This window comes from Cydia pomonella, chromosome 2 (genome assembly GCF_033807575.1).
Source record: "Cydia pomonella isolate Wapato2018A chromosome 2, ilCydPomo1, whole genome shotgun sequence".
Classification (NCBI taxonomy): domain Eukaryota; kingdom Metazoa; phylum Arthropoda; class Insecta; order Lepidoptera; family Tortricidae; genus Cydia; species Cydia pomonella.
Genome location: NC_084704.1, coordinates 28,258,281 through 28,281,071, shown reverse-complemented (window position 1 = coordinate 28,281,071; position 22,791 = coordinate 28,258,281). Strand labels below are relative to the sequence as shown.

Sequence of the window (22,791 nt, the reverse complement as noted above, 5' to 3'; positions counted from 1 at the left end):
TGTCCAATGTAAAGTGAACCATAAACTGCTAAAGAATCAATTTCCTCGACCGTACATCGATCACTCGAACTAAGCGGAATGCGAATCCATGCAGGCCGATTAATCTATCTAACTGGAATTAAAAAGACCAAGTAGACCGATTACTCGGGCGGGGTGGAATTGCGATTCCTTATAGTCCGATAGACGAACCAACGGGAAAAATAAATCCACGTCGTCCGACTAGTCGGACTACGTGGCCACAGGGAAATTTACTGCAATCTTTCGATACATGACTAACATTTTTAGAACGCCATTTGACTTTGATCCTTATTATTTCACTGATATGTGTTAAATTTGTTAAATATCAAAAAGTCGCGCCATCTAATGGATCAAAACCCAAAGGCAAACGGCATCGTTTCGAGCGATGGCGCCACAACCTTTAGCTGATGCCCGGTAAGATGGCGCCATTTTTTGATATTTAACACATGGCGTTTTTCATGTGTCGAAAGATGGCAGTAAATTTACCATGGTTACAAAATTTTCTTTCACAATCTACTTCTATTTCAAATAGTCTTTGGTTTTACAATACATATTCGCGGAATATTAATGATAACTACAAATATCAATATTAAACAAATTAGGAGGACGATAGTGTAAAAGAAACAACAATAGTTACAGATAGCTTTGGGCTTACAGATAGCCTTTGGCAATAAGGCGTGCGGTTCCAAAATTGAGGTCGTGGTTTCGAACCCGCCCCGGCTGGTACCAATGACTTTTTTCTTTGAGGTGGTTATTTGATAGAGAAAATAACTTACGCATAGTAGCTCTGTTGTCATACGCAGTTCCTAAAATGTCCACAATCACTCACTAAACATGTATGCACATCACAGCGATATAAGATAAAAGTATGAAAAAAAAAAAAATTCTCTCACGAGAAATCTTTTAGTCTACTGACACTGACTGACGTGACATAACATTATTCTTTAAGTTTTAAAAACGAAAACTAAATAGGTAGTCATTTATAGATCTTTGGAGATAATGTAATGAGCCCTAAAAGCAAGTATTTAGTACATTGTATACATATAACTACTTACTTTTATAATGAGCCATATATACTATCTTTATTACATACCTATCATGAGTGCCTGGCCGTCTTTCAGTCGCTAACACCACCAGAACACCACGTTCATACTTAAAGCCTCATACCTAGCATATTTACTTATGACCTATGCATGCATATTAACCTATGCTTTAGGAACCCAAGCTTACCTGGTATATTTGGCTTAAAAAAATACACAATAAAAAACATAATTTATTGTCATCGATTTAACTTTTACATAAATGTTTTATAAATATACAAAATTATGTATAAAAATATCGTATTATATTGATTCTGAGCAAATCTTTCCTATTAGTGTAAATGCATTTTATTTTCTTAAATTCACTATTATATTGTATACTTATGTATTATAAGTATGCTTGTAGTCTTGTACGTTATGTTTATTACCTATAAAAACATGGAATGTCAGCAATGAGACGAGCTTCAAACGCGTCCTCGTAAATATCAAAGCGCAAATATGTATGGTCTTATAAGATTCAGTCTTACACTATAACCATGGCCCTATTAAAATATATCGGTTATTGACATATAACCTAGGACGTATAACGTAGGACGGGCCTTACGGGCACTAAGAATGGCGCCAGTTCAGTGGTGTCACTGTTACGACCAATCGCGCGCGTGGTGCGAACTCATCAACCAATCGTGTGGCGGCGTTAGACTGCACGATTGGTTCGAATTCGTGTGCGTGACACCGCTGTACTGGCCCCATTCTTATTGTCCGTAAGGCCCGTCCTTAGATATATCAGTATGTCAATTATATCGGTACCTTCGATTCCGAATAGATGGAACAATTTTGAACAATTGTATAAAAATATTTTTTTAGATACTATACATAAAAATCGCTTGTGAAAGTTTTGTACGGAGCGGTACAAATGGAATGACTACACAAATAAGTAAAAATTAACAATTAGCCAACAGTGAAAACATCTATAAAAAACAACAACAGAATGAAATGCCTTTTCATATGCATTCACTATACCTAATGGGTATAAAAACTTGGGTATTTCACATTTGATTTTGTTCTAATAAAACTGTTCATGCACGAGAGAAAATACTCAATTTGTTATTTCATAATTTAGAGTCAGTGGAGTAGGTACGTATAAAATTCGCTTAACACAGCGGCACACGCTACGAAAGTAGTCTGTTTACAAGCTGAGCTAGTTTGAGATTTTATTGTATCAGAAATCGCAAACCGAAGTCGCTATAAAAAAAGATTCAGAAAGCTATTAAATATTTATCTAACACTAGTGACCGGCCCCGGCACGCACGGGTTAACAAATTTTACACCTAAACCTTGCTCAAGAATCACTCTATTGATAGGTGAACCGCATGAAAATCACTGTTTTATAAAATGTATTGGTCATCACTGCGGCCCTAAACAGTAGATACATAATGAAATGTAGGTACTGGACTAAGCCGGCACGCGCTAATAATAAGACAGGTATAAAATACCGCTGATTAGTAGGATGTACAGTTCATTATTCTGCCTAGGGTCATAGGAATTATAATGGATAAACAGAACCTTCTTTTGAAAACTGGCTTCGCTTGAAAACTAAAGAGTATAGGTACACATGACGTAGGTACATTAACGTTGAGTATACGATATGCACTATCATTACCATATTTAACTCGTAACTAAGTAAAAAATGTTCATTGTACAATGAAGTTATACATCATTCATCAACTATGCTTAAATGTACCGTTTTCTAGAACCTTTCCGAGTTAAGTACCTACGCGAGCTGATATTTAACGAACGTCGGCAACACGAACGCAGCCTTGTGCACTTCCGAGTTGTAGTACCTCAGTTTCATGGCGGCTTCCTCGTCTTTAGTAAAGGTAATGGTGGGAACGTCGAAGCGCGCGTTGGGTGTAAGAGAGCCGATCACAAACCCGATCTGGCCGGACGGATAGGTCGGTACTGACGCGTAGGCGTAGGCCGCCGAGGGGAACTGTTTTCTGCAATGGCTGTAAAAAAAAGTGTGTTAAACGAGGGTTTTAGAAACAGTAGGTACCTAATAAAATTCTGTTAAATCCAAGGCCTTCGGGATTTGTGTGTTATTTCTTATAAAAAGTTGTTATTACAACTTGACAAGAGTCACTTGTCAGTGGAGCTTAAATGGAGAATACCTATCATGCTGTCTTTTTCTTACACTAGCATTTAAACGTCAAAAAAGGGACGAGGATAGTTTTTTAATTTGCTTCTACTGACAAAATTGGTTTGTCAGACAGAAGCCGGTAAGTAAATATTCAAGAAAACGTTGCCATATTAAATACTGACGCTATGACGACTATGCGGTTAATATAAAGCTTGTAGAAAGATGTAACCTATATTACCTCAGCGTACTCCTGACAAGTTGCAAATCATTCCAAATAGTTCCCGCCTGCGAGCACACAATCCCGCCCTCCCTCAACGCACTCTTCATCAAGCTGAAGTAATTTTCCTGGAAGAGACTGACGGCCGGGCCGACGGGGTCGCTGCTGTCGGTGATGATCACGTCGAACTCTGCGCTGTGCTGCTTCATGAACTCGAAGCCATCGCCCACGTGCAGCGTCAGCTTTGGACTGTCGAAGCCTATGGCCATGAAGGCGAGGTGTTTCTTTGATACTTCTATTACTTTTGCGTCGATTTCCACCTGAAAAAAAAAAAACAATAAGCAGATTATTGTATCAGCTACGAAATGAACTGATTGTTGGTAGACACTATTCAATTGCATTAAGGTTTACGTTTGGTAAATCTGCGTCAACGATACTATTGCGTTACAAAAAAAACCCTGCCGCCGCGGTACCCTAATGCCTTCTATCACAAACAGTAGTTGAGCCACTTTCCATTTCAATGACTATGTGCAAACTTTTTGAAAAAAACTGCTTTTATTTACCGAAAAACACCCTATCTTCGCCTACTTTTTGACATATTTTTAAGTTTTCTCTTAAGATATATATTACGATAACACCTAAATTTAATTGATAAAATAACCCAATTTTGTGGATATTTATACCTAAAAAAGGAGTTCAAAGACAATAGGCGAAGTTTCATCTTTTTGCCTAATTTCGCCTACCCTATCAAACATGCCTGAACAATAAGCACACGCCATTAAAATCAAGTTCTTACCTCTGTATGATTCACGTAATTTATATTGAATCGTACGCCGGTGTAATTAAGGTGCTATTACGCACATTTTTTAATCATAGGCGAAGATAGGAAGACATTCAGCGTGTTTTCATACATGTCAGGGTTGTCAAAAATCATGTTTTCCCCCAACTGACGCAATTAAAGAGGATTTCTGGTTTTTATGTCATAAAGCATGTATAGGAAAAAAAACAATAATTCAAACTCAACCACAAAATGTATTTAAAGAGTAATATTAATTGAATATTTAATAAAAATAGGTTAGGTTAAATATAGATAAAAGAAACTGCATAATTGCATGTACAAATCATGAATACATTCATTCATAAAGTTTCTACGCAATTTGGCAGCTGGGTGTGCATGATCAAAAACAAAGATTTGAAATGACCCAATAAGTAACTAAATATTTTATATCACTATCACACTTAAGATATCTTGTAAAATACCATGAGACAAGAAAATATCTTTGTAAAAATCCATTTCTAAACACATGGTCTTTAAGGTCATCCCCTATCTGAATGACGTCGCGTGTTCCAACTCCTTCGACCCCCCTTCCTCGTTCTTCACCTTGACAACTTGAATTTGCACAAGCGAACAAATTCTTGCGTCCGTTCGTTCACACACTCACTTTAAATTTTAATAAATAGTGTCCTGTCACTAAAAACTCTCACAAGTCAAAATCAGACGATAAATTCAAAGAGAATAATAGCGCGCGAGTCGCGTCGAGTGACACAGGTTCCCCGTCCGACGGCCAAGCGGTGACTGCCTCCCGTAGTCCGTGCAGACACCCGCGCGCCGGGGCAACACACGAAATTGAATAGTATCTATTTTTCATAAACTATTCAAATAATTGAAAAATCAGTAGACGTAATTGAAGTGTACATCATTAATCACTATTGGTTAAAGTTTCATGTCTAAGCGTTGCATAATAAGGGAGTTTATACAGATTTTAATTCGAGAAAAGGGTTTACGGAAAAAATATTTGCTTGTGATACGGTATGTTTTTTTGAAATGTCAGTAGACCTAATTAAAGAACAATTACCAAGCTAAAATATTGTGTACAGAACTTAACTGTTTATACAACCTTCAAGCATGCTATAGCGACGTAAAAATAGCGAATTTGGGCTGATAGCCCTTAAAAAAATAATGTCAACAAAAACACCACATAACTGAGTCATGTGTATATTTTGTTCAGGTTTTGAATGGGATAGACTATAAATGTATCAATCATGAGTATAATGATTACATTTTCAGTATTACTAAGGTAAATAAACATGGACCCGTATTACGTAGTAACGTAGTAATCGTAGTATACATAGTATTATCTAGGTATATATTTAGATCATCGTGATCTTCTTCGCGTTGTCCCGGCATTTTTTTTTCATGGCTCATGGGATCCTGAGGTCCGCTTGGCAACTAATCCTAAAAATTGGCGTATGCACTAGTTTTTATGAAAGCAACTGCCATCTGAGCTTCCAACCCAGAGGGTAAACTAGGTCTCATTGGGATAAGTCCGATTTCCGAAAAGCGGCAGGTAAATATCATTATATTTCGTACATAAGTTCCGAATAACTCGTACATAAGTTCCGAATAACTCGTACATAATAGTATCCTTTTTTGCATAACATTACCACTACACAGTAATGTAACGGATAGGGGTAGAGGAGAGAAACAACAAAACTTAAGTACGTAACACATTTTGAAATAGGAAAAAGTACGCAACCAGCACGTATTATTTTTTTGGTTAAAGTGACAACCCTAGGGGTAGGCGAAGTTTTGAAGGAAGATGGCATTTGAACCTCCCAGGCGACATATTCGGAATTAGGATAAACGACGAGCAATGCTTAACACAGCACTTGACTCTGGCATTGTTTAAAAAAAACATCTCTTGAGAGGAGCTGAAGACATACACTTACATACCTACCTCATTCTTTTGGGCGATAGGTAGTGATTATTGATAGTGTAAAGTAAAGTAAATACTTCAATGGCCATAAATGTTGTATCTAGCCCAAGTATAATTACTTAAATATAATATACCTAGGTATTATCTGGTTGACCACCGTTATCGTTGGTCGTGTAATCATTTCATTTCAGTAAGTCTCTGAATTATGAGTAGACAAATTACTAGTATTAGTGTCCTGTCTGCAAGGGCATGTCTCACTTAAAAACCAATATACGTCAAATTTGAAACGTACCACTATGATATACAAACAATGGTAAGTATGCTGCTAGGTGAATCGAGAATCCGTCATTTCAAAGTTAGCAGACTCAATAAGTTGTCTATATAGGAACATCCTGTTACCAGGTCAGCCATGGGTACTGATAACAGAGATAACCACCCGACCTTCCCAATTCCAAGTTCAGATAACAACACATTTAATGGTCTATCAGTCTAAGTAAACTAATACTTTATCTATGCTTTATTACTAACAATGTTGGTATTGACACTATTTCAATCCTTATCTAATTTACTTTTTTTACTGGAATTTAAATAATTTTGGTTTAAGTACAAGTACATAGTACATTGAGAGTTAATATGCAGTTACTGCAATTACTAATGGTAATGAGTGCTAATGAAATTGTAAACAAGACTTATTCTACATCTTTGTGAACAAATCAAAGCCAGCAGTTTCGCCATGTCTGTCCATCTTCAACTTTTCTCCATGATTGTTAGAGCTAAAAAGCTGCAATTTGGCATGGATACAAAAATCATGCACAGATGCAATGGCGAAAGAATGCAAAATAAAAGTACAAGGAAAATTTGTTTTAGGGTAGGGTAGGGTTCCGTGTAGGTACACTACGGAACCCTACACTGAGTATGGCCCAACAAGCCCTTGGCTGATTTTTTTTGTCTATTTCAGCTCATTATACCTATTATATTTTAATAGAATAATTAACAATAAATGATTGACTTTTTTGTTATTTTAATTTCAGGCAAATACAAATAAGTACTTACCTATAAATTAATTTACCATTAGGTGGGCCCACACAGAGCGAGCATACGCGTGAGGCAATTTTCTTGTGTAGACATGCCTCAGCCGAGGCGGCTCGCGCGTTTTCCTCGCCTGAGCATGCCGCCTAAGCCGAGGCACATCCACACTGGCCGTTTTGCGTGCGAGGAAATTTCCTCATGCATATTCTCGCTCTGTGTGGACCCGCCTATTTAAATTAGACATTGTATTAGTGTCATTTTTTGATCATTACATTCATATTTTTAACATACATCAACTTCACTTGTCACAAACAATGTAATAAAATCTAGCATGTTGATTTTAACCTAGCCATATCATTTTGAAACCATGCAATAATATATAATACAGATGACAATACAATAATCAAGTACTAAGTACAGTCAGCAGGTTTTTTCGGTTCCATGCTATAAATATATAGAGCTTACCTGTACAATTTGTTTCACTTTGGGATGCTTGGCCACCTCTCTGGCTACTCCCCCATCACCTCCACCCACAATTAGTACTTTTTCAGGATTTTTGTGGCAACATAAAGGCAGGAATGATATCATCTCCTACAAAAAAAAAACAGGTAATTAAATCACATAATATTATTTAAGTATACACAATCTAACTTAAGTAATTTGAACAGGTAGCCATTTTAAAAAAACTCAACTAATTTGTTGGGTCCATAATACTCCAAAAATCTATAATTTTAATATTGTTCTTATATTTTGAATACATACATAATTACGTATGTTACAACTTGAGTGAATCAACTTTTTATTAATTATTCTTTTTGTTTCAATTAACACTGTAATTAACCACCATTGTACTTATTGAATGTAAATAAATTTCCAATCACAATGTTTATTTCCGATTTACTTCCACTGGTCCTGTAACAACTAAAATTTACCTGATAAGAAAATTCGTCTTTTTCAGTACACTGTATGATCCCATCCAGTACCAAAACTTTGCCTAAACTTGTAGTATCAAAAACTTGAACGTGTTGGTATTCAGATTTCTCATCACAAAGCACCTCCTTCACTTCGAACGAAAACGTGCCTCCAGGCCATAATTCGCATGCCTCAGTAAACCAGTTCTTTTTAAGAGAGTCCATTGCAAGAAAATAATTCTGGAAATAACAAATAATTCACGTATTCTTCAAAAAAATACTGATTCATATTAGAATATAATTGAACAATAAAAAAGGATTTTTTTAATTATTTCAGAAAAAATGTACCAACACGCTTATTAATTACAGTTTAAAAAATATAGACTTACTTTCTGATATGAGAACAAAGTCAGAGCAGAGAAATGATTTTATGAACAAAATTAATAACTCTTGAAGCGTCAGGATGCGTTGAAACCTCACCACAAGTTTAATCAAACTACGAGCAATTTGTGAACTTCACTTCGTAACTTGTATCGGGTCGTGCGCATCCACTATTGTTTGACAGTGTTAGTGACACTAACAATTTGACAAGCATGTTTCAGCTGATCCTAACAAAGTATTTAAGATACAAATAAAACCTCTTAAACGCAAAAAACCTTATTGACATTTGTAAAAGAGAATCAAAGAATGAAATAGAAACTCTACTTCATACATAGATGTTAGGATCAACTAGATGAGCTACACGCGTGCGCCCGTAAGAGACAGAACATACGCAATACGCCAAACAAAACCACCTTTTAAAATTCTTGACAACATATCGAAAACAACCTACGTAATTTTGAATTTCGTATAATCAGACTGATTATCGTATCTATTATGTATAGCTATCGAGAATGAAGGACGGATTGCCAACTTGATAATATGATACGGTGACGCAGGCTGACGCAACTAGGAACAAAATAAGTTTTGTATGGAACTTGTTTCGCAAATCTTTGCCAACGAAGAAAAATAAAACGTCAGTGCTATTTAATATGTCAAGTTTACATCAAGTCAACTGTCAGCCTAATTGTTTTGTTTATTATGAAGGCTTCAATATTTTGTTCGGGTATTTCGTGCAATTTCTTTATTATTTAGTGAAAATATCGAAAATAGTGAACCGTGATCAGAGTAAAGAACGAGTTTGTTACAATGCCACCGAGAAAACGGTTTACTTAGTCCAATTAAGAACTATCCACTATATAACATACAACTTAAATGTGGACTCGATCCTAACTTGATTTCGAGTACAAAATTTGTAGACAAGAGTCTATATTTCAACCCTCCCCATTTTATCGATATCGATAAGAAACGCAAGCGTGTAGCGTACTACACTATTTAAATTGCTTATGTTGGTACTATGGTTCTTTGACAGTTCTTTGTCGTACATTTTGGTAATGATTTGCGAAACAGGGATTCCACTCGCTAGTATGGAAGTCCCGTCTCTTAAAACGTAGTGATTATATGCTCTTTGCGGTGACGGTTTGAGTGGTTTTTAGGGTTCCGTAGCCAAATGGCAAAAAACGGAACCCTTATAGATTCGTCATGTCCGTCTGTCTGTCCGATTCTGTCACAGCCACTTTTTTCCGAAACTATAAGAGCTGTACTGTTCAAACTTAGTAAGTGGATGTATTCTATGAACCGTATTAAGATTTTCACACAAAAAAAGAAAAAAAACAATAAATTTTGGGGGTTCCCATACTTAGAACTGAAACTCAAAAAATCTTTTTTCTTCAAACCCATACGTGTGGGGTATCTATGGATAGGTCTTCAAAAATTATATTGAGGTTTCTAATATCATTTTTTTCTAAAATGAATAGTTTGCGCGAGAGGGGTAAGTAGTAGAACGTATACAAACCTATAATATATCACTCTGAATGTATAAATTCAATTTGTATAATTTTGATCGGAATAACATTCAATTGCAATAACATGCAATATGTATAACAACGAATTCTATAATTGTAAATTGTATAATAAACACTACATATATCATTGTTTACGATAACATTAGAAAGGTATAACGTTGAAATAATATAACATACAAAACAAATATCATCCATTAAAAATAACAACTGCATGTATTTTTGCAAAATATAATGTACTTTTCATTGCATAATCGATTGTTTTTTTTTCTCACTACCGAAATTACATTATTTAAATATATTTTTGTGTGTTAGTTAATGAACAGATACAGTTTTTAAATTATTATGAAATGAGCAATGTATTTGAAACATCTATACTATGCGAATTTATATTTCAACGTAGTTTGCTCCGTATTTATCTATTACAGATTGCAGCTTTTTTCTGTGGTAATTCTGGTGCTAATTTCTTTATCTAGAGGGTCACAGTTCTAACCTAACCTAACCCACTTTTCTGTTAACAGTTCCTTTTTCCGAAGCCTCAGAGTTCTAACCTAACTTGCTACCTATTCTGGAAACAATTTATTTATCTAGGGGGTCACAGTTCTAACCTAACCTAACCCACTTTTAGCAGTTTTTTTTCTAGTAGTGTGTTCTATGAGGTTTGAAATTCTAGGTCATCCTACTAATTTTAGTACTTAATTATATAAGATGATATTTATATTTTAATATGTATATATTATGACAGTTATATGAAATGAGCTTAACTTATATGTATATTATACCAAACAGCCATATGTATGTCGTATGTTATATTATTTTTATGTTATACTAATTGAAAGTATACGTTTACTTTATTATACATAAGATTAGTATACATTTTTAACGTTTGTAAACTGAAATTATTCCAAAAGTGCGTATATATTATAGGACGCACCCGCGCGAGAGACATTTCCAAAGTGGTAAAAATAGGTGTCCCCCCCCCCCCCGTAACTTCTAAAATAACAGAATGAAAATTCTAAAAAAAAATATATGATATACATTGCCATGTAAACTTCCACCGAAAATTGGTTTGAACGAGATCTAGTAAGTAGTTTTTTTTTAATACGTCATGAAATTTAAAAATTTATTTTTTTGCATCATACCCATACATGTGGGGTATCTATGGATAGGTATTCAAAACTGATATTAAGGTTTCTAATATAATTTTTTTCTAAGCTGAATAGTTTGCGCGAGAGAACCTTCCAAATTGAAAAAAAGTGTGTCCCCCCCCCCTGTAACTTCTAAAATAACAAAATGAAAAATCTAAAAAAAATATATGATATACATTACGATACATACTTCCACCGAAAATTGGTTTGAACGAGATCTAGTGAGTAGTTTTTTTTAATACGTCATAAAATTAAAAAAAAAAATTTTTTTCGTCAAACCCATACGTGTGGGGTATCTATGGATAGGTCTTCAAAAATGATATTTAGGTTCCTAATATAATTTTTTTCTAAAGTGAATAGTTTGCGCGAGAGACACTTCCAAAGTGAAAAAATGTGTGTCCCCACCCCCTGTAACTTCTAAAATAACAGAATAAAAAATCTAAAAAAAAAAATTACATTACGATGCAAACTTTCACCAAAAATTGGTTTGAACGAGATCTAGTAAGTAGTTTTTTTAATGTCATAAAATAAAAATATATATATTTTTTTTCATCAAACCCATACGTGTGGGGTATCCATGGATAGGTCTTCAAAAATGATATTTAGGTTTCTAATATCATTTTTTTCTAAACTGAATAGTTTGCGCGAGAGACACTACCAAAGTGGTAAAATGTGTGTCCAAAGTGGTAAAATGTTGAACGAGATCTAGGAAGTAGTTTTTTTAATACGTCATAAAGGAACCCTTCATGGGCGAGTCCGACTCGCACTTGGCCGCTTTTTTTCTCTTTAGACTCACCATTTGATCGGTTTGGTGTTCTATATGCTGGGTGTTTGTTAATATGTGAGACGTGTTTTACTTTTTTGTGCTGTGTGTCGGCGCACTTATTCAGAGATTTTAGTTACTACTTACTAAATACAAGACGGTTTTTGAAGTATTAAAAAAATCGGGTATAATCGTTTTCGTATAATGAAATCGAAATTCGTATAATTTTTGACGTTGGACTGTAACTAGGAACGCAACTAGCAACTAGGAACAAAAAAGTTTTGTTCGGGTATTTCGTGTAATTTTTTTATTATTTAGTGAAAAAATCAAAAATAGTCAACCATGATCAGAATAAAGAGCGAGTTTGTTATAATGCCAGCGAGAAAACGGTTTACTAAGTGTGAAATATGTGGCAAGCGAGCCACTCGAGAAAATCACGAAAAAAGGGATTTTATGGCGAAATTTCCCTTGGATGAAGATCGGTAAGTATTGCTTTAGATACTTTTGACCTTATTTTGGGTCAGCAGGCTATAAACACATCGAAAATTAGATATTTTATATTCTTTTTCGTTATGAACTAGGGATGTACTATATCGACTGTAGTTTTATTTGTATATCACTGTAAATAATTTAATTAAATATGTGAAATTTCCTGAGAACTTGCATGCAATATGACCATAATTAATAATGCATAAATTATTAATAACTTATGCATTAATGGTCATTAGTTAACATATATTTTTTTATCTAGTCATTATTTAATCAATTAACCTAAAATGTAAAAAAATAATCTCTGTTTTTATGATAAATAAAGAAATTTTATAGGACATGATTACACAAATTGACTTACTTAGTACTAAAGTATGAAGTATGCATGGCATGTGTTGCGGGTACTTAGACAACTATATATATATATATATATATATATATTTACATATACCTAATATATAAGTATTTATAAATACATAGAAAACACCCATGCCTCATACTAATAAATGCCCGTTCCAGGATTTGAACCTGGGACCATCGGCTTCATAGGCAGGGTCACTGCTAACTAAGCCAGACCGGTTCGCATGATTAACAGACATATAAATACATAAAAAGTTAAAGCATTGATAAAGGGTTGTTGATAACTGGATGCCGAAAAACATGATTTATAGATGCATATTAGCGCTAAATAATCAGTTGATCATCTCACTTGGAATATAAACTGTAAATAAAGTCATGCTTGTCCAAGGGTGTATGTTTTCAGATGCAGGCAGTGGGTCAAATTTGTTGGGAACGAAGACCTGATACATCTTCCCAACGAAAAGTTACATTTATTGAAACATGTATGTGCAGATCATTTTGAAAATAAAGCTTTTAATAAAAAAAACACGACTTAAAACTGTATTAAAATAATTCGGGTCCACATTAAGCCCGACCAGATATTAGTCCACTCAAAGAACTATCCACTATATAACATACAACTTAAATGTGGACTCGATGCTAACCTGATTTCGAGTACAAAATTTGTAGACAGGTGCCTATGTTTCAACCCTCCCCATTTTAGTGATATCGATAAGAATCTCAAACGTGTAGCGTACTACACTATTTAAATCGCTTATGTTGGTACTATGGTTCTTTGACAGTTCTTTGTCGTATATTTTGGTAATGATTTGCGAAACAAACTGATTCCACTCGCCAGTATGGAAGTCCCGTCTCTTAAAACGTAGTGACAGTGTTGTCACATCTACCTACTTTTTGGTAGATCTACCTATTTTACCTGCGTTCTACCTATCTACCTCCCTCGGCCTGAAATCTACCTATTTTTCAAAATGGTACAATTGTAAGCAATTTTCAATACATGTGACGGAACATTACCTAATTTCTACCGAATTTAGATTTGATTTAATGAAAACTTGCCAAAGAAACAGATTATACAAGCAGGTTTATTACCTACAAACAATGGAAATCCTAACTTATGTTTCAATTTCTTTAATGAACACGTGTACTAACGTCACAATATTAAAAACTTATAAATAATTCAAAACATTTTAATCATAAAAATGTATAGTTGGTCGAACCAATTTGTCAGTAAATAAGAACAAAAAAAACTATACTCATCCTTTTCTTTTGGATGCTAGTACTAGTGTAAGACAAAGATAGTGTGACTCCCTCTGTCTATGTTTGAAATGAGATAGCCCTTTGACAAACTTATACTTCTATTGAGAGGTAGATCTACCTATTTTTCATTTTAAATTCCACCCATTTCTACCTATTTTTGCACCCTGTTCTACCATTTCGGCAAAATTGTATGTGACAACACTGCGTAGTGATTATATATATATGCTCTTTGTTTGTTACCCTATGTCGAAGTCGTTGTGTTTTCGAGTTTTGCCCCATATAACACTAGTTTCTTGAAACAAATTTGCTTTCATTATGACTTGTACAGTATGAGGGCAATATCTTATGACGATTTTATCAATGCTGCTGAAGAGTTTTTAAAAATATCGCAAAATATAAACGACGGATGGCAACTGTTGCAACTACAAGAAGATAAAAGTAAGACATATCTCAAGAAAGAGAGCTTTAAAGTGTGTGAGGGAACAGGTGATTCCACTCTTCTAAAAACTGAATATGTCATATTTTACAACCATAGCTATGGAGTACCATCATTTAGTTTTAATGTTTGGAACTCAACAGGAGCCCTACTGACTTTGGAGAGAATAAGACAAATGTCTTTTATCAGGTAAAATTAGAATTTGATTTGGTTGGGTTGTTTACAATCATACCCTCCACCAGGGGGGCGAAACTGTTCCTTTCGGTCATTCTCGGCTCCATTGGGCTCAGCATTGCTCCAAGCAATTATTAGGGTTGGCACAACTTGACTTCCCTTTGCATGTATGACAACAGATAAGATAATGACTTGAATTTTGACAACCCTAAATAGCCAAAAGGTATAATACCATACATAAGAAAGGGACAGCATGATTCATCCCTGAATCATTGTCAAACTTCAGTTTTTTTTATACTAGGTGGCAAAAAAGCATATGGTAAGCAGTCTGTCTCCAGAGGAGTTCCATATGCGTTGCCGACCCTAACAACCCTCCCTCCACTTGTGGAGCTCTGGCAACCTTACTCACCAGGAACACAACACTATGAGTAGAGTCTAGTGTTAATTGGCTGCGGTTTTCTGTAAGGCGGAGGTAGTTCCCCAGTTGGGCTCTGCTTTAGATCTGGAATACATCCACTGTGCTGTGCCCTACCACACTAAGCTAGACGACACTCACAATGCCCATACCTCTCTTGTGGACATAGTGTAAGGATGTACCCGGGTCCATTGTTGGAAGTTTCTTTAGTGTATGGTAGTACTATTACTTATTCTGTGCCTCCATCTAGTACCTTGTCCCCAAAGTAACTTAAACTTTTTGCACCATCCTTCCTAACTCAATCATTAACAGAACTCTTTGCCATTACTCAAGGTTTATTGATAACTAGCTTCTTTCTGTGACTTTGTCTGTGGTATGATGATAATAATGATTTTTGACAAAAACTATCCTTTGTCCTTCCTAGGGCTTGAAACAATCTCCATACCATATTTCATCTTGATTGATTCAGCAGCTTAACCTTTTGAATGCCAAGAACACCAAAATTCGTTGTCACTAGCATGCCCACAGCGCCAAGGACAACTATCCTGCCCTACTAAGCCAAAATACTGCTATCCAAAAGAAAATTCATTGCTAACATTGGACTTTAGTTCTTAAAATTGAAAATTCCATTTTCCAAAAAAATGTTTGACTGAGTTTTTTTTATATCACGATGGTGGCAATCAAGCATACGGCCCGCCTGATGGTAAGCAATCACCGCAGCCTATGGACGCCTGCAACTCCAGTGGTGTTACACAGGCGCGGATCCAGCCCTCAAGAAAGGTTGTGGTCACAGCTACCCGAAAATCGGCCAAGTGCGAGACGGAGTACGATCTCCCTCATGAACGTTCATCAGCCTATCGATCTCGATAGACCGTGAAAGTGTAACGTCACAAGTCTATAAGGGGGAGTCTATGATTCCCCGACCAATTTTTAGTAGATTATCGATTCCCTGACAAAGTTTCGCCGAACATCGTTTCGCAGAGGAATTTATTCGTACCTAGATGTAACTTTTTGTCGACTAACCAAATGGTTACAAAACAGATAAGTATTTTGTAGTTTGGTAGTCTTGGTTCACATACCGTTCAATTCGCTTTTGTGTAAATTAACAGAATATATGTACATTATTGGAAGAATTGTGGGATATTGCTATTTTACCAAAATATTTTTAACCAAATTTCATTTCCCAACAAATATTTTTCCAGCTGTACATTTTTCAATCCAATTTTACCCAATACTTATTATCATTTCCTTAACAATAATTCAACAACATTCATTAGACCAAAATGTTTGACCTGATTTAAAATATTTAACAATTTTTAGTTTGTCAAACTTCTAACGTTACAAAACGATGTTTTTTCCATAGTAATGTTTAGTCTATTTTTATTTATATATATATTTATTTTTAACAACAATAATTATAAAAACGAATTGTTTCTAAAATAAAAAGCGGCCAAGTGCGAGTCGGACTCGCGTATGAAGGGTTCCGTACCATTTAAGACGTATTAAAAAAAATCTACTTACTAGATCTTGTTCAACATTTTACCACTTTGGACACACATTTTACCACTTTGGAAGTATCTCGCGCAAACTATTCATTTTAGAAAAAAATGATATTAGAAACCTCAATATCATTTTTGAAGACCTATCCGTAGATACCCCACACGTGTGGGTTAGAAGATTTTTTTTTTTAATTTTATGACGTATTAAAAAAAAACTACTCACTAGATCTCGTTCAAACCAATTTTCGGTGGGAGTTTGCATAGTAATATATATCATATATTTTTTTAGATTTTTCATTCTGTTATTTTAGAAGTTACAGGGGGGGGGACACAAATTGTTTCACTTTAGAAGTGTCTCTCGCGCAAACTATTCAGTTTAGAAAAAAATGATATTAGAAACCTAATTTCATTTTTGAAGACCTATCCATAGATGATACCCCAGACGTATGGGTTTGATGAAAATATTTTTTTTATTTTTATTTAATGACGTATTAAAAAAAACTACTCACTAGATCTCGTTCAAACCAATTTTCGGTGGAAGTTTGCATGGTAGGGTAGACCGGGGACAATAGAAACACGTCATGATTGAAACAAGTCAAATTTCTCGAAAACTATAATACCTACGCGTCTGACGTAACACTCGGAACACGCGGTCGGCCATGTTTGAATCCTTGGCCAGTAGCGCTCGAGCGCCGGTGCGAGACGGGAGTGTCCACGAGCCAAACCAGTTTTTCGCGGTAAAAAGTAATTATTTGTGCTCTCGTATATTTTCTTATAACTTCTTTTACTCTTGTATTTTGACTAATCAAATTATTTTGGTGTTATAGTTAGGAATAAACGAATGTTTTTAATGGTCGTTGATCAGCGTTCGAGTCTTTTTTATACATAATATTTGACCTTGAAGTGAAAAACGTGGTGTGGGGACGATAGAAACAACTTGCTTGTGGACGATTGAAACGTTTCAATCGTCCTCGTGTTTTAATCGTCCCCAAAAGTAACCGACTTCAAAATATAAGGTTCTGTATTCGATGCACATGTTTATTCTATTAATGTTGACATTTATTTGAAGATATACGAAGATACACGAAGTTTTTTTTAATCTGCAGTTTTTTATTCGAGATAATGTAAACATTTGTTTTTAACCGACTTCATAAAAAAGGAGGTTCTCAGTTTGACCCGTATGTTTGTATGTATGTTTGTCCACGATTATCTCGCGTTCATCTTGACCGATTTTGATGCGGTTTTCAGAAAAGTTTTTGTCATATTCTGGAGAATTTTTTTGTGTATAGACCAAATGATTATTAACAGGTAACTGCTAAAATTTATATCAGAGAGAGTTAAGGATTTTTTTTTGATAGGCATATCGCCATGTTTTTGTTTACGTAATAAAACAATTTATACTGATTATTTTATTGCGTCTATTATTTCATTTTACATCCCGATGTCTGCAACACTCGTTGTCACAGAGTGTGTGGGAATGGTTATGATTGAAACATTGTTATAGTTGAAACAAGCACTTTTGTATGAAACATAATTATGCTTGTTTTCTGCGATTCTATATCGTTATATTTTATAATTGCATTGAAACTACTTTGGTTAAGGTAAATTTAAAAGGTAGCAGCGACAAAGACAACTAAAAGTCGTATTTTCTTTTTTTTTCTCAAGTTTTTTAGTCGAGATGTTCAGATGCTCATAAATTGAGAAATTTTTATGTTATGCTTGCGGACTTTTGATGAGCTCATTGTATGCCGAGGTAGTGATGAAAAAAATTAAAACAGATATTAGTACTTTCATTGTGCCGAAGATATTAGAGTGTTTCAATTGACCTCACATAGTGTTTCAATTGACACTCATGTGAGGTCAATTGAACCATACTGCCCCATTCTCTTTATTACATTATTGTCAAAAAACTATGGATTATAGACCATCCAAATACATTTTATTTAGGAACCAGATAACTAACCTTGAAATATTTTGAGCGTAGATCTTTCTACTCATCAAAATATAACGATCACAGGCGGTTAACGGCAAATTGTTTCAATTGTCCCCGGTCTACCCTAATGTATATCATATATTTTTTTTAGATTTTTCATTCTGTTATTTTAGAAGTTACGGGGGGGGGGGGGACACACATTTTACCACTTTGGAAATGTCTCTCGCGCAAACTATTCATTTTAGAAAAAATGATATTAGAAACCTCAATATCATTTTTGAAGACCTATCCATAGATACCCCACACGTATGGGTTTGATGAAAAAAGATTTTTTGAGTTTCAGTTCTAAGTATGGGGAACCCCCAAAATTTATTGTTTTTATTTTTGTGTGAACATCTTAATGCGGTTCATAGAATACATCCACTTACTAAGTTTGAACAGTATAGCTCTTATAGTTTCGGAAAAAAGTGGCTGTGACATAATCGGACAGACAGACGGATATGACGAATCTATAAGGGTTCCGTTTTTTGCCATTTGGCTACGGAACCCTAAAAATGAAAGTGAAGTTAGAACTGCGACCCGCGTAATAATGAACTCTTGCTAGAAAAGCAGATAAGGTTCGAACTGCGACATCCAGAAAGACAAACCTTGCCAGAAAAGTGGGTTAAATTAGAACTGCGACCCCCACAAAGATAAACTGTTACCAGAAAAGCAGGTTTGGTTACATCTGCGACCCCAGAGAGACAAATCATTGTCATAAAAACTGGATAGGTGAGGTTAGAACTACGACCCCCGCAAAGACGAACTGTTGCCAGAAAAGCAGGTTAGGTTAGAACTGCGACCCCCACAAAGACAAACTGTTGCCGGAAAAGCGGGGTAGGTTAGAGCTACGAGCTGCGACCCCCACAAAAACGAACTGTTGTCTAAAAAGACTGTTTGGTTAGGTTAAGTTACTATTTAATTGAAGTTAAAGATAAATCTTTTTGCTTTATATCAAACAAAGACAGCAATCTATTAAAAATGACTAAATAAAAAAATTATTTGTTAGGCTTGTAATGTTTTGATTTGATTAGGTTACCTATAAACTATATAGCAACTGAATAAATCGAATAATTCGATGAAAAAAATGGTAATATACATATTTTTTTGAAATACGGAAATGTCTAAAAATTGGTTTGCAAAAAAACATTGTTATGCTATTTGTTGAGTTGGAAAATCATTACCGCAGGCATTTACTCGAGTAATGTTTTTTTTTTCCTTTAATTTCGAAGTAAGTGACAGTCAAATTAATAATAAAAACAGTTTAGTTAGTAATTTAGCTACTGAGGTACTTAATTGCCCACTGATTACCAGTTCGCCGGACGATATCGGCCTGTCAGTTATTCGCAATTTTTAGCTTTTATCGTCCGGCGAACTGGTAATCAGTGGGCCTCTTTACTTACTCGTATACTACATACATATACATATTATGGCGTAAAAGGTAATGTATTGAAAATCGCAAGCAAATTATTGCAGTCCATGTTTAGATACATACCTATTAAACTACGATAAAAAAACTCCTATTGCTTATTTCTAATTAATACAAAAACACTCTACCTATCGTATTTTGACCAAAGGTTTCTCAGGTAATTGTGACGATTACCAAACAATTATTCTACGAAAAGTAAATCTGCCTATCAATGTTATGCCAAGTTGCCAACTGACTACCCTGCGTAGTGAAATTCTGCCAAAGCGTCTGCGAAACAAAAATCGGCGTAATTTTGTTCGGCGAATCAATAGGGCACTCTATTAGGCATGCCCATCGTGCCCACAACGGTGGATCCGCCCTTGGTGTTACATGTTTGGCTGAGAGTGCCCCGAGATCCCCGAGATTAATTTCTTGTGGTTGTGGCTAAAAGTGTTAACGTAGGGCATGCTTCATAAGCGCACGCATTTTCAAGACTGAAACCGCAAGAATTAATCGCAGTGCGTTCTTAGCCTTAGGGGGGCAGTATAGGTGTTATAGCAGATGCTGTCAAAATAACCATCATACTTTCAAATAAAGTTTACATTAGCTCACTTGCACCCGTAATCTAGGCGTGTTAGGGACACTTTTGTTAATGACATAAATAATTCAAAAGGTTAAGCAGGAAGAGATAACAGACTTGCTTACGCATTTGAGCTATTTCAAAAAAAAAATTAAGACCTGGTTTGACAGACCTGAAGGAACAGACATTTTGGGACTAAAACTTGGGACAGACAATTTTTGGTTACAATAGTAAGAGCTGGTGAATTCACAAATACACTGTAACATAAACTATTAATAAGGTAGAAGTACTAGTGCTCGACGCTGTACAAGTCATCGACATGGGCACTTTATTTCATGGAAATATAGGTTAAATTTGAATGAAGATTTTTCTGTATTCGAACTTAATCCTTGTCACTTTGACATAAAGTGCCCATGTCGAGTACTAGTGCAGCGTCGAGCACTAGTACTTCTACCTTAAAATGATTCTATTTTTCTGCAGTCTATTTGACTACCTACAATTCAATAGGTGGGCACAGTTCAACACACAGAGCGAGCATACGCGCGAGGCAATTTTCTCACGCACAAAACGGCCAGTGTAGACGTGCCTCGGTCGAGGCGGCACGCGCGTTTTCCTCCCCCGAGTGCGCCACCTAAGCAGAGGCACGTCTACACTGACCGTATTGTGCGTGAGGAAATTGCCTCGCGCGTATGCTCGCTCTGTGTGGACCCGGCTAATGACAATGTTTAGTTTTCTGTGATAGGATTCTTGTAATATTTTCAAAATTTGTTTCAGTATCAGTGAAAAGGACTTTTACTCTATTATAACCCAACAGGAGCACCCATTATTCTTTCGTCCATATTTCATGGTACATCCTTGTCACACTGAAGAACTGCTCTTAGTGTTCAAGAACAAATCAAAGAACATTATTGTGACATTTCTTGGATTTATAACTCCATTGATAAAATTAGATTTACCAATAGAATATGGCCTGTGAGATTTGTTTTAATATATGGTTTATTTTATTATGCACTTCACACTACTTATAAACCTTAGTAACAATCCTACCTTATTAAGATAGACTATCCAGCAAGTGTTGAAACGGTGAAAGTGCTGCCTTGCCTTGGCATCCAAAAATGTGCGCTTTAATAAAAAGCTTAATGGTAAGTCAAGTATTGTATATACGTCTGGATAGATTTTATTAAAAGTAAAAACGCATAGGTGTTCTAAACAAATTTATTTCCAGAATACTATTATTAAAAACTCATCACAATTATATTTTTAGTAACTGAAATACATGGTTTTACACTAGTGGTCAAACAAATTTTGTTTAAAAGGCAGGTGAATTTGATATATATTTTTCTTTACTAATAACATGAATGCCCTTCATGTATTTTTCCTAAATGCCAAAAATATTAACATTTGAGTTATTGGGCAATTTATTGTATTAAATTAGGAGCTATGATGGAACATTTAACATGTTTTTTAGTATGGATAGGCGCTAGGCTAAACGTTTAAAGGGTTAACATCCACTTTTACTGATATCTGCTACATTACAGTTAGTGCTGCGGATCGCGCTTTGCACCCGACAGTACGACATAAGGTGATTTCGTCTCCTTCTGCTTATCCTGAAGCATCTGTAGCGTGCCTAGCGGCGTGTCTGTTGAGCTCATCTTCTTCATCAGCTGTTAAGTAAAAAAAATAAAGAAAATGTAAAACCCAGAAAGCTGTATATTACGTTACTGTGTCGAACATTTAAAGGGCCATATGTACTGTAAAACGTTGTACGATACATGTGCGAATAGGTAATTCGCAACTCGTGTCGATTTAAAACACTCCCTTCGGTCGTGTTTTAATTTATCGCCACTCGTTTCGAATTTCCTATTTTTCGCACTTGTATCGTAATGTACTAATGTCAAATGTTTACAGACAAGTGAATTTGATGGTATCATGAAGATACATTTTAAATTTAGACTGATTTATGGATTCAGAATGATTACATGATTCCACTGTTGATATAAGGTGCTTAGATAAACCTTTTAACAAAAGGTTAAACTTTTTCATCCACATTGGATTACACTGGAATTGAAAATAAATAATCTTTAATAGAAAATAAATTACCATCAACTGTACTTTCTCTCCTTTGCATGTCTATTGAGTACTTCTCGAGATATTTCAAATAAGCCTAAATTCAATGTGAAATATGCAAGTATGCCAGATTTCAGCTCAATTAGACACCGGGCAGTGGTACAAATTTAAGTTTCTAGATATGTATATGCTATATGCATGCATATAAGATTTGAAGAGTTCCTTCGATTCCTCATGGATTCCATGATAAGAA

At 35.2% G+C, this 22,791-nt stretch overlaps 3 protein-coding genes across 3 annotated transcripts in view; 1 reads left to right on the top strand and 2 right to left on the bottom strand.

Annotated features, from left to right (window-relative positions):
• Positions 1 to 1,278: 1,278 nt before the first annotated feature.
• On the bottom strand, positions 1,279 to 8,848 carry LOC133534826 (spermidine synthase). Its single transcript, XM_061874115.1, has 5 exons — positions 8,459 to 8,848; positions 8,091 to 8,309; positions 7,624 to 7,749; positions 3,434 to 3,732; positions 1,279 to 3,064 (listed from the first exon to the last, which is right to left on the bottom strand). The coding sequence occupies exons 2-5, from the start codon at positions 8,292 to 8,294 to the stop codon at positions 2,830 to 2,832; spliced, it is 864 nt and encodes a 287-aa protein (XP_061730099.1). The 5' UTR covers positions 8,295 to 8,309; positions 8,459 to 8,848; the 3' UTR covers positions 1,279 to 2,829.
• Positions 8,849 to 14,212: 5,364 nt separating this feature from the next.
• On the top strand, positions 14,213 to 21,482 carry LOC133534829 (ubiquitin-like-conjugating enzyme ATG10). The gene is made up of 2 exons (XM_061874118.1): positions 14,213 to 14,612; positions 21,246 to 21,482. The coding sequence occupies exons 1-2, from the start codon at positions 14,317 to 14,319 to the stop codon at positions 21,445 to 21,447; spliced, it is 498 nt and encodes a 165-aa protein (XP_061730102.1). The 5' UTR covers positions 14,213 to 14,316; the 3' UTR covers positions 21,448 to 21,482.
• Positions 21,483 to 21,670: 188 nt separating this feature from the next.
• The window catches only part of LOC133534819 (U4/U6.U5 tri-snRNP-associated protein 1), a 36,706-nt gene continuing 35,585 nt past the window's right edge, over positions 21,671 to 22,791 (bottom strand). The window contains exon 16 of the mRNA XM_061874106.1: positions 21,671 to 22,135. Coding sequence (XP_061730090.1) covers positions 22,010 to 22,135 — 126 coding nt within the window. The 3' untranslated portion in view covers positions 21,671 to 22,009. The remainder of the gene's footprint in view (positions 22,136 to 22,791) is intronic.

Bases quoted from the DNA above. Each gene is read 5' to 3' on its own strand.
- LOC133534826 (XM_061874115.1), bottom strand. From the start codon at position 8,294: ATGGACTCTCTTAAAAAGAACTGGTTTACTGAGGCATGCGAATTATGG. The intron at 7,750-8,090 runs GTAAATTTTAGT...TTTTTTTTGTAG, and splicing joins AAGACGAATTTTCTTATCAG to GAGATGATATCATTCCTGCC. The intron at 3,065-3,433 runs GTAATATAGGTT...TTTTTTTTACAG, and splicing joins CTTGTCAGGAGTACGCTGAG to CCATTGCAGAAAACAGTTCC.
- LOC133534829 (XM_061874118.1), top strand. From the start codon at position 14,317: ATGAGGGCAATATCTTATGACGATTTTATCAATGCTGCTGAAGAGTTT. The intron at 14,613-21,245 runs GTAAAATTAGAA...AATTTGTTTCAG, and splicing joins AGACAAATGTCTTTTATCAG to TATCAGTGAAAAGGACTTTT.